This window comes from Phytophthora infestans, genomic scaffold (assembly GCF_000142945.1).
Source record: "Phytophthora infestans T30-4 supercont1.32 genomic scaffold, whole genome shotgun sequence".
Lineage (NCBI taxonomy): Eukaryota > Oomycota > Peronosporomycetes > Peronosporales > Peronosporaceae > Phytophthora > Phytophthora infestans.
In genome coordinates, this window is record NW_003303727.1 from 1,201,967 (window position 1) to 1,214,139 (window position 12,173).

The following is a 12,173-nucleotide window of genomic DNA, read 5'->3' on the forward strand; positions in this document are numbered from 1 at the left end:
CACGCAGCTGCTTGTTGCGCTTCGACACACTCTCTGCTTCTTGAACGACTAGATGCGCGTTCTCCTTCTCGCAGTAATTAACTCGATACCTCTCCCAAGCGTCTCAACTGGCGTGGAGCCGCTTCAGCTCCTTCCCTTCAAATGAATCTTCCTGGAGTAAGAGATCGTCGAGTGAGTCTTCGCTGCCCTCCCGAACTAACTGCGTGCCGTGGGCTAGCTGCGTCCGGTCCGTGTCTTCATTGTCGTCGCCTGAACTATCTCCTCCTCCACTGAACGTTGACACAGCTTCGTCGTCTTCGTCGGAGTCGACGTCTTCCACATTACACAGTTTCCGCTTCATTGTGGGCTTTCGGCGCAAATTGAGAAATGAGAGGCCAGGAGAACGTTTCACCGCCCACCGTTGTACAAAATCTTAAGATTTGATAGGGTAAGGGGAATCTTTGCACATCATTGTAATTTACTTTTTAATTACATTCTGGTCAATACCGTACTGATTACCTGGTCAATACCCTGGTCATTTGTCGCACGGCTATGTAAAAACAACCTGGTCAGTAGATTTTCCGATATAGTAATGCTGCTTTTCTCGACTTAGAAATATAATTCATTGTTTGCCCCCCCCACCCGCTGGAGCAAAGCGAAGGCGGAAAAAAAACTAAAGGGTGATTTAACAAAAGTCACCTAGAAAAGTCACCAACAGTGGCAACGCACTGTCGTGCTCATATACCGGTATTAGCCGCTGCACGTTTTGTGTGAGGGCCCTCGTTAGATCTCACCACACTTATTATAACATCTCCGATGTGTCCCTTGAAGCGGGGGACCAGGAGCTACCCACAGCTGTCAATTAAACATGCAACTATACCTTTGGACCAAAGGTATTTTCTGCATTACTGTACTAGAATTCACGTGTACACAACAATGGAGCGTCTCCAATTTGGAGTTCAATTTGAAGACACCCACCCACCCGGCCGGCTTCGCTGAACCCTGTTGACGCCACCGCTCCTCTCCTCGGTGGGAGATCAGTCGGTGTCGCGTCGCAGGCAGCGGCGTGTACAGTATTTAGATTATAAGTTGAGACTTTAAATTATAGTCTCAACTTGTTTGTGCTTCCTGTCTCTGCAATCCTTTTTGGCGGTCTTTCGTCGCGTCTGCGTTGAGGTTCATGGCGACATGACGCCGAGATGAATGAGGGGAAATCCTGCAAAATGGTCGTCGCTGGCAACGCCGAACAAACGAATACAGTAATCCATGACGCCGAGCCTGAGCAGCCAGCACACAATAAGGTGTGGCGAGTGTTCTTTCAGTAACTGGTTGCAATGTTTTATTACAAGTATTATTAATAATACCGGAACATAATTAATTGCCATACCAAATACGAGACGATTACCGTATTGCGATTTTTCGACATCACGTGATATTTTGCGCTCTTTTTTTTGCGCTTGTCGGCAGCTTTCGTAACTTGCCTCTGCCACAGTGCCCAGATCTTGTCTGGACCAAATCCAGAATGGCTCACTCCAAGTTAAGTGGACTTTGTGTGACTTGGTACGGCTCCATACCAGTCTGGTAGGCCAACAAGCGTACGAGCGGGAAACGAGGTCTTCAATGTCGACGTATCAAGTCGATAATCGACAACCAACAGACCCGCATAGAGCCCCCGCAGTTATCATGGCCGTCGGTTTTTATTGCTTTCACAGTTTGCCTCATTCCATTTCCTCTTGTTGCCACTACCTTCAACGTCAAAAACCGCCCTTCACTTTTAAGGTGTAACTGCGTGGCGTTTATTAGATAGCCGACGCGAGCGTTAGTTCAGTCACGTCGACTAATAACGGCGATTAGCGGATAGTGCGAGTGGCTTCACTGTTCTGCGTTGCCTACATATATGTGTCACCAGAATCGCAAAGTTGCTTGTCGTCTTCACGGCCCAACTTGACAAAAACCTTGACTACATTACTGTACTTTTATAATAATGCTGCATTTTGAGGGAATTTCGGGGAAAGCTCCGAACAAAAACAAAATTTCAGCATAGTGAGTGCGGGTGAAAACCCGCTCGAAACAGTTGGGCTGCGTTCAGACGTCTTCTTTTTTTCCCCTCATCCATAGTCAGTTCTGCCGACTACAAGTTCCCGTGTCGTTTTTCTCGCATTACATTCACGAACAACTCGTGTTGAGGAAACCGGACGTACCCGTACTTTGTAGCAGATCCCCTTCAGCTCCGTTACGCCTATCGCATCGCATGATGGACCAAAGCGAGAGCAGCGCCATCGGCAACACCTTCGTAGACACCAACACTTCCGAGTTCCCTATCCTGGGTGACAACGAGTCCCCCGGGACATCCGACGGCCACCCAAGTATGCGCAACAGCCAGCACCGCTTCAGTCCCAACGGGGGCAGCAAGCGCAAGCTGGCGCAGTCTCCTCTCTCGCAGACACGTTCGTCGTCCTCTTCGTCGTCGCTGGCGGCGTCAACGGCCTCGAACTCGCTCACCGACCGCCTCACCATGATGAACATCCCAATACAAGAACTCAAGGGCTCCGCTTTTTACGGTTGGCTCTGGAAGCGTGGCCAGTCCTTTAAGACGTGGAAAAAGCGATTCTTCCTACTTAACGGCGCAGCGCTCACCTACTACACGCAGTGCTGCGTCATCGCCTCGGACGTGTTGGGAGGAGGCACCCAATGCCTCGACCTGCCCGTTCGAGGCGGTTTACGCGTCGCCAAGGCCGAACTCTCGGACATGACCAGCTTCGGCCTCAAAATCACCAGCTCCAGTGGACGTGTGCTCTATGCGCAGGCAGGAGACCAGGAATCGCGCGAACAGTGGCTCAAGGTACTAAAGGAAGCTCCGCTCTCTCGCGGAGAGATGATGGGACCGATGCCACTCCGTCGGACCATGGCGAGCGACCTGTCGACGCAGCGTTCGTACCAGGCAGAGGGCAGTTCTCCTTACATGCACACAGCCATGAGCGTGCTGAGTAGCGATGACGGCGACGACACGCAGGATTGCGACATGCAGGGCTATCTACATTTGCGGGGAGGGCTTCTCCCCAGCTGGAAGAAGCGCTTCATGACACTGACAGACGGACATTTGACTGTTCGACGAAGCCGCACGCAGCGCAGCTCGGACCCACAGGAAGCTGACAAGCCGTTCGACGTCATCTCGGCAGTGCGTTGGAGCGGCCACGACAACGGCCTCTGCATCCGCCTGGAGAACCACAAGGAGCTGTACGTTTACGCCGACCACGACGTTGACGCGTCCATGTGGCTGGAAGCGCTGAAGAGCTGCTAACTTGGACCCAAGAGACGGACGATAAGGGGACGCTGGGTGCCTATCCCATTGCACTGCGATATGAAGCAGACACGCCGTTGAAGAACCGCCAACGGACCGACAAATCGACAGGCCAAGAAACCAACCAATTCTCCCTTTTTACCAACTTACTACCCCAGCTAAATTATTAGAGGCGATAATTATGACTAAATGCACGTATCCGCCGCGCAAGAATGACGGCTAATTTTGAAGTCAACTGGAGTCGATTACTGCGCACGTGAAGCACGTCGTTTCTGACACGCTCATGAGGCTTTTGCGGCGAAAACTTGACCCACAACGACGTTACGCCCGCCTCAGTCGAGCCGAACACCCAAGGCGCCAACCGATATACCCTGCGCCAAAACAGAAATCTGCCTGAATAAGGAACGGGGTTTCAATTAATAACCTCGCAATTTTTATAGTCGGGAAAGATTTAGGGAGATGGGATAGTGATGGGCAAGGTACTGACAACAATCCAGGCACTGACTTTGATTTCAATTTAAAAAATGGCGCGTAGTAGATGATCCTCCTTCGCTTCAAGCCCTACGAGCCGAACTTGTCAGCTTATGCAATCTCTTTCTTAATTTATATCAGGCGTTCCTTATTCAGGCAGATTTCTGTAAAAGACAAATGCGGAAAAATTGGGTGGAGAACATTTTGAAACAACTACGCGCTTCAACTTCGACGCTTTCGTTTAAGATAAAAGTGCCTACACGGCAGCAATTAATAGGTTGGACGAAGAATTCGTGGAATGCGTTGTCTCGCAAAACGGTTAGAAGCGGATTTGAGAAAGCAAAAATGGTATCCATTGAAAACTTAGAGGCTGGAACGGAGCTTTCCGACAGTGAACCTGATTGGGAGCTGCTACGACGGTTGCTGGAAGAAGTGCCCGTAGTGCGCCATGCTGTGGATACCGGTACGTAGAAAACTTCGTAGTTCCCGAAGAAGAACTTGATAGCTAAATTGTTTTGTTTAAATAATACGTGATAGAGATGCGTCGGTACGTGTACAGATCTTGTGTGTTTTGCAACAATACAACTTCAAAAATATTGGGTCTGAAGTAGGAGATCTCAAATACGGTATGTATATTACGTGTACTCACTACAGTACTTATACAGTATTAATACACTGTACCATGTTACTGCTGGGTGGATTTTTCTTGACAGACCGCGCACGCCAGCGCGCACGTGATGCCATCTTGGTTCCCCTGCGAGGAAATACCATCGGTCAGTAGAAAACTACTGATCTGTCCCCAACGCGGCGCAGAAAAGACGGCAATCAGTAGAAAATGATTAAGTTCGATCCGTACCTAACTCTAATCATAGCTACATTTCTGCTGCCTTCAGCAAAACCGCTTTTGCCCTAAGCGTACCATGCCTCGAAAGCCGCCTCCGAATTATGGGAGTTCTCCCTTCGTGGTAGATCTTTCTGACATCGCTACAGCTATAAGCATGGGTGTTTTGAGGGAAGACGCAAAAGTTGATACCTCAGACCGCTCCAGCCAAAAGTATGGGGGAGTATACGCGACGCGAACCAATATTGCAGACACTGAGTTTCCAACACAAAAAGCAGCAAGGGCAACATGTGACGATTTTGCAACGGTATGTGGATTCCAGTTGATTGTACAATCTTCGAGTGTGAAGCCAAACAACTCAGGAAACGCGAAGTACGTCTGCAAAAAACTAAATGGCATGGAGTTCTTTGATAAAGTTACCCCGGCAAAAGATCTAAGCTGCCCATTCTTCATCAATGTACACGGAAAGAATGGGGTATGGAAGATTACTCAAGCCAACTTCGCCCACAACCATCTCAAAAACATTGGATCTACTCAGAAACCACTCGCGGAGGGAAATATCCCTCGTGAAAAAAAGGCGAAAAGGAACCGGTCTGTCCGTGAAGCTCAACTATCGGCTGTAGTAGCACGTGAAATTCTGCCAGCTCATGCCAACTCAACTTCAACTCTTTCAGGGAAAGCTGTGCAGAAGTTTTTTAAAGGGAAGGGCATCAATGTCAGCAAATCTTCGATTTCTAGGATCAAGCAGGACCTGGACGAAAAATTGCATGGAGATTTACTCGAGAGCTACCAAAAATTGAAGTCGTACTTGGAGCTTCTGGCAAGTAAGAATCCCGGTTCCTTGTGGCGATATGAGAGCGAGAGCGATGGCGTGACCTTCAAGCGTGCTTGCATTGTCCCGAACGCAGGCGCCCACATTGTGAGTATGACTAAAAATTTGATTAGTTTTGATGGCGCTCATTTACAGGAAGACATGAACAAGCGAGGGGGTTTTCTTGTTGCCACTACAAAGGACTACAACAATCATATCATACCTTTTGGGTTTGCTCTGGTACCAACCGAAAATTACGACAACTGGGTTTGGTTTTTGAGGGCAGTCAAAGATGCAATTAAAGTAGAGAGAATCACGATTTTGTCTGATCGTCAAAAGGGTCTTATTTCTGCAGTTGCCGAAGTTTTCCCATCCGCTGGACACCGCTTCTGCCTCCGCCATATCATGGATAATATCAACAGAGCCAACCATAGACTCTCTCTTCAAGACAGAGCAACAATCTGCTCTATCGCTCGTTCCGACTGTGAAAATGACTACAACTTGTACATGAACGAGTTGGAGATTTCGAATTCAGGAGCCGCAGAATACCTCACTAAGAAGACTGAGGTAATCACACCGAGCGGTACCGAACAGAGACTAGTGCTTCCCACTGAAAACTGGGTTAAGTATAAGTTCTTCGAGAAATTTGGCCTGTCAACATACGATGAAATTACTTCAAACATCTCCGAACAAGCCAATAATTGGATGGGGAAAGATCTGCGCAGCTCAAAACCGCTTGATGCGTTTAACCTGTATTGCTTTAAACTCGGCCAATTGATGTCTGATAAAAGAAATGAAGCAGCAGATTGTGCACTTGTGGAAATTGGGAGGACGAACAATTTCCCTGTGTACACGCGATTTGTGCAGCTACCAAACATGGTATGAGACTTGAAGAACTGTACGACGCACAACGGCTTTCAATTGGGCACTTCAAGGATACCTACACGTTTAAGTTTCTCCCGTGGCCAACGACAGAAAGCCTCGTAACCAACCCGCAAACAAAGATACCACAACTAGCACCGGAGCCCGAGCGAATTGGCAAAAGAGGTAAGAAACCGGGACCACATCCGAAACATGCACGTAAAAAAGCAAAAAATGCTTTGTAGGGACGACTTTTCCATTTACAATTCACCCAATAGGCTCAAACTTTAAGGAAACTAACGACACAAACAATTGCAATCGTTGCATGCTGATTAATAATTAAGGTATTTCTTTCCAATAGATTATCTTACTGATCCTCACTCTCAATAAATATCAGCAGCAAACGGACTGGGGAGTCAATCTCTGTGAGTAGATAGAACTCTACTAACGTACCCTGAGAGTAACCAGTTGGATACGTCGTGTACCCAGCTACTTCAACGTCAACATGTTATTTCTGTGTACTATTTTTTAGCTGCTCAAAACGCCTCTATTTATATGGTTGTTTTTGTGGAGTGCACTTCGGTGGCATTCGCCATTTTGGTCGATGCCTCCGCTCAACCCCCGACAGCGTCACGCCCGAACGATCCAGCGACGTCTGGACAGCTCCTTTTGGCAGCTTCGTCTAAGCAGAGAAGCTAGCATACCGAAAGAAGTCGACCGAGAGCTGGACGCCGAGCGTGCATCGTCCATAGGTGGTGGGTTACGTGACGTTGTCAGTAGAGGAGGAGGTCTTTTTGCAAACGAGCGCCGAGCTCGTAGAGGAGACAATGCTTAGCTCTTCGAGGTAGAAAGAATATACGCCAAACGGTGGGTCAATAACTTCGTATACTACCTTATTCAATGGGTGGGGTACACAGAGTTGACGTGGGAGCCAAGTACCAACGTGCCAGCGCGCCTAAAGATGGTGTTCGAACACGAGTCAGTCAATTTCGTCTGGGTCTATCAATCTACGCGGGGAAGACGAACCCAGCGTCGCGAGCAGCCAACGCGCCGGAGTCAGAGACTGATAGACCAAACGAGGCAGGACTAAGAGAAAATGCAAATGCGAACTTAACACCAAACGAGGCAGCACTAAAAGAAAATGCAAATGCGAACTTAACAGCACCCCAGTAGCTGTGAAATCAGTAGTTGTGCAGGCAGCGCCGCGTTGGGGACAGATCAGTAGTTTTCTACTGACCGATGGTATTTCCTCTTCCCCTGCACCATTACGCACTGCGTAACGCAGCGCATGGCATGGAGCGCACAAAGCACTTGCCGTATTCATGAAGCCATTTTCCATAATCATCTAAATTTATGTGACCACACAACTATTCACTAAAGGTTAATTCCGCGCGATGTCCCGCTCTGCGCTGACACGACACGCCCTGCAGAAGTCCCTGCGTGATCAAAATGCGGAAGACCAGCCGCCCGAGGAGACGCAGCGCCGCGTCAAGCAGGATGAGCTGCCAATGTACGTGTCGACGTCGCGGCTTAATTCGTGCTCTAGCCTGAGCATTTTGATTTAGCCCTGCATTGACCCGAATCCCTTTGGCTTTACAGCTACGGCAATGACACGACGTACAACCTGAACACGCTGCTGCACCAGAACATCCTCCAGTCCGCTTACTTCCACGATCTCTACAAGTTCAGGACGTATCACGAAGTGGTGGACGAGATCTACTACCGAGTGGACCATGCAGGTACAAGAGAGGTTTAATTATCGTCTCTTGGGGAATGACGTTAACCTTTATTTTTAACCCTGCTGTCACGAAGAGCCCTGGTCGCCTGGTACGGCGCGCATTCCGTCGAGCTGTTTCTGTTTGCTGCACAAGTTTTTCCTTATGCGCCTCACCCGCAAGCAGATGCAGGGCTTACTGCGACACAGTGTACGGGAGATAGGCTATAAAAGCGGTTAAATGTTGGGGGTTCTTAACTGCTGCGAATACCCACAGGACTCACCATACATTCGCGTCGTGGGCTTCTTGTACCTTCGCTTCACTTGCGACCCCGAAGAGCTGTGGACGTGGTTCGAGCCGTATCTGGAAGACTCGGAGGAGTTCAACGCATCGGCGAATCCGAGCCTGAAAACGTGAGTCTGGGCGACCCTGTGCCGTTGGGTGGTAAGGACGACTGCAGCTGCTGTAACTCGTTGGACTCTACTGCAGCAGGCAGTCGCCACTTGGAGTGCTAACGAGCGAGTTTTCTGTGGTGCTGTAGAACGATTGGCGAGTGGCTGATTTCGTTGCTGGAAGAGAACAATTATTTCGGCACCATTCTGCCGCGTATCCCCAAGAAGATCGAGGACGGGATCAAAGTCAAGGTAAGTGACTCTGGGAGTGGAATGCGACGGAGATTTGGCGTGGAGTGAGCCTAGTTGTTGGGTGGGGGGGGGGAACGTCGCTTTATCGGTTCGTTTCTACAGGCAGTAGAGGTCTGACGAGGCTTTTGTTTGGTTTGTCGTAGCTTCTGCTGCTCTCGCGTAAGAAGGAGCGTGCCAAAGAGAACTTGGCTATCGTTGATCGACTCAAGCCAGGCGCGAAAGTTCGCGCGATGTATGCGGATGAGGAGAACGAACCTGCTGTGAGTGGTTGATCGTTGTATGAAGTATAGAACAGAGGAGTGCTGAGCTGAATGCTCTGGTTTGTAGATGTACGACGCAGTTATTGATTCCGTTGAGGAAGGCGACCAATTCTGGGTGAGCTTTGGGAAATACAGTGCGGTTAGCGCGTGTGCCGTCCCCTAACTCTATTGTTTTTGTGCCCTATCAGGTCTCATTCCCAGCGTATGGAAATACGGAGAAAGTGAGTCTAGGAGACATTGAAGTCGACAAAGGCAAGCAACGCCGTGGACGCTCGCCGTCTCGTTCCCGCTCCGCTGGACGATCGCGCTCACGTTCGCGAGGACGTGATAGAGGCCGCGATGGAGGCCGCCGTCGCCGGGATCGGGACAGTCGACGAGATAGCGATCGACGTCGGGGCTGCCGTCGTGACCGCTCGCGATCGCGATCGCGTTCGGCTTCGCGTGATCGACGCAGACGCAGTCGAAGTCGCACTCGCAACAAGGCTGGGTACGTTTTTAATAAGAGCGTTGATGTTGTCGTGCTTGATTGTGACTGCTCCTGTTCGTTGTCGTGTTACAGTGACAGAGACATTACCGGAGACTTGCTGCAGCAAGTGCGTGAGCGTGAACGTCGCAAGGCGGAGGCGGTCGGACGTGACTACGCTTCACGACCAGCCAGCTACAAGGGTTCGCTGTCGCTGAAGCTGGATCGCTGGACCACAAGGAAGCGATCGCGTAGTCCAGCAAAGCGAGAGGAAGTGGTGCTGGTGCAGCGAGGCATGTCCAAGGGCGATGAACGACCTCGTAGCAACACGCCGTCTCCTGGAAAAGCCCGAGAGTCCGAGCAGCGGCTGAAAAAGCTGCGTGACATGTACGGTGATGCATCTTCAAAGACCAAGGACGAATAGAGGAAAGGGACGCGAGGGAGCTGTAGATCCACAGTAATGTGCTGACACTCCAGCATGTCCAGATGAATTCAACCGAGCTTGGGGTTGTCCTGGCGACTACTGATCGTGTATTGCAGCTGCCGAGTAGTTAGAATCGGCTATGGGTTTCTTGTATGCCGAGTAGAACTCTATTTCAATACAGGACGAGGCTCCAATTCTGACGGCTTGGGGAAGCTGTTTACAGACTGGGTTCGCGTTTCAAGATCCAGCTACCGACGGCTCATGGTTTTAGACGGATTGGATTCTGTAAAGTTTAGCATTTCTGATTGTTTTTTGGTCTCGTGTCTCTTAAAGCCTACTGTTAAATGTCGTGAGGACGATAGCTGAAGAATGCGATACCGGTATCGGTACCGGTATTTCCAGAGCGGATTTCATGGAATATTAAATGCTTTGATAAAAGTATTAAATGCTCTAAGAACAACTTCGAAGTAGAAAAAGACAATCCGACGGATATTGAACTTATAGCTTCTCAAGACAACCCCGAGAATCATGGTTGCGTGCAATATTCCGCATCATTCACGAAGACTCGAACCTTAATCTTGCTCTGGTGCGTTTTGTTCGCAAACGACTCGAACCTTAATCTTACGCTGTTTCGCTCTGGTGCATTTTGTGAGCTTTTCGGTTACGAGTTACCGACATCGATAGCAAAGGGAGTACGATTTTGAGTCGTGCGGTGCACGAAAAAGCTTCGAAATGTGTAAATTAAACAACCACTTTACTAATATCGAACTAAATCTAAAACAAATATTTTTCTACTGCGAGAAAACGTTCAGTCAATGTCAGTAGCTGGCATTTATATTTGCCCGCCACTAGAAATGCAGACAACATTGGTGCTGTGTTGACACATATTTAACGCCAGTATACTTCGTACACTCCGTTCTGTATATCCCTGGCGCTTGAATGCATCTCCTGCGCCTAGTTTGCAGCCGCAGCACTGTTTACTATAATTCATGGAAAAACATACTTCATACCTGTCTAAGATATTAAAACCTAGAGATAAGGTCCCGCCTTATTTCCATTCTCAACATCTCTAATTAATATGCAAGAGAATGAGTCAATTGATTCAGCGCACGATGCTAGCTTTGCATAATTAGTTAAAGTGACCATCATGATAGAATTGCACTTGGTCTCTGACCTTTTGTCTTGAGCTCTACAGATTCTTTTTCTTAGATTTAAAAATGAGACCAGATTTGCAGATGGCCGATGAAAAGGAAAAAATATGGAGCTCGACGTACCCAAAATGAGAAATAGGGCTATTTGATGTACCCCAAAACATATCCGATGGTCTCATAGAATTGCAATGTTGTGAACTGGGCCAAGCGTATGCAGTATGCCTCGCTCAAAAGGATACCAGTGGAAATGTATTGTAATATATCACGTAGCTATATTACCCCTCAGCTATGCTAGTCGGTGGCTGAAAGTAGAGCGATACATCGATCATCCTAAATGAAGCGACAATTGCCCACTCTTGAGCAAGTGTGAATGCGATCTAGACCAACAAATCGTTCGCGGGCACATGAAAACTTAATCGTGTAGTGTATTGAGTTTGCTGAACCAGGGCTTGGTAAGATTCAATAACCGTAATAATAACTGGCAGTAACTTATTGCAATAACTAATTGGCCCCCAATCCCCAATTTCATCCTATTAAACATATACTACCAGTTTTAAAAACCTATACAATCGGTGGTTGGTATTCGTGGATGCATGCGCAATTCGCTACAGGAGAGCACTTCTTTCCTGTCATTCCGCAATTTGCCGAAACCAGCACAAGACCATCATTCTACGCCGCTCACCATGTCTTCAATCGCCCCAAGATCCGTTGCCAGAGCCCTCATTGTCCCCGATGGCGACGGATACCATCAGTGTCGGATCTGCTTCTCCTGTCGGAAGCAAGCTCGTGGCATTGGGTACACGAACTTGGTGGAACATCTCGTACAGTGCCATGCCAATACTTACGAGGACAAATTCCGGGCGATTCAGCGGCGAGAAGGTAGCCTCGACACTTTCGCGAAGGGTGATGAATTTTCCAGGACAATTTATCACTGGTTGGACTGGATCATCATTGGAGAACCGCGAACTGAGCATGTGTGAAAAGGCGAAAACGCGGAAATGTGGTGTAGCGGGATCAGCAAAATCTGCGAGATTGCTGGATCCAACTTACCAACTGCGCCCAGACACCGACTAACGGAGGGGGTCCCCCGATGATCCGTGTTCTGCTGAACTTTCCTCACCTTGTGTACCCGTCGGTAGGGCGGGATCTTGCTCTCTCGGTAACTTCCGAAGAGTTCAAGTGGTGAAGCTTGAGTGTCTTGGCGAGACGTGGGGATGGGGTGGAGCAGCAGTGGAAAACCTTCACTCTGCGT

General features: G+C 48.8%; 2 protein-coding genes across 2 annotated transcripts; both read left to right on the forward strand.

Annotated features, from left to right (window-relative positions):
• Positions 1–2,120: 2,120 nt before the first annotated feature.
• On the forward strand, positions 2,121–3,280 carry PITG_14197 (uncharacterized protein; the record flags this gene model as incomplete). Its single annotated transcript, XM_002899256.1, has 1 exon — positions 2,121–3,280. The coding sequence occupies one exon, from the start codon at positions 2,231–2,233 to the stop codon at positions 3,278–3,280; it is 1,050 nt and encodes a 349-aa protein (XP_002899302.1).
• Positions 3,281–7,646: 4,366 nt separating this feature from the next.
• Positions 7,647–9,770, forward strand: PITG_14198 (pre-mRNA-splicing factor 38B, putative; the record flags this gene model as incomplete). The annotated part of the gene is made up of 9 exons (XM_002899257.1): positions 7,647–7,774; positions 7,864–8,003; positions 8,077–8,189; positions 8,256–8,392; positions 8,521–8,623; positions 8,767–8,883; positions 8,951–8,998; positions 9,072–9,370; positions 9,443–9,770. The coding sequence occupies 9 exons, from the start codon at positions 7,659–7,661 to the stop codon at positions 9,768–9,770; spliced, it is 1,401 nt and encodes a 466-aa protein (XP_002899303.1).
• Positions 9,771–12,173: the final 2,403 nt, after the last annotated feature.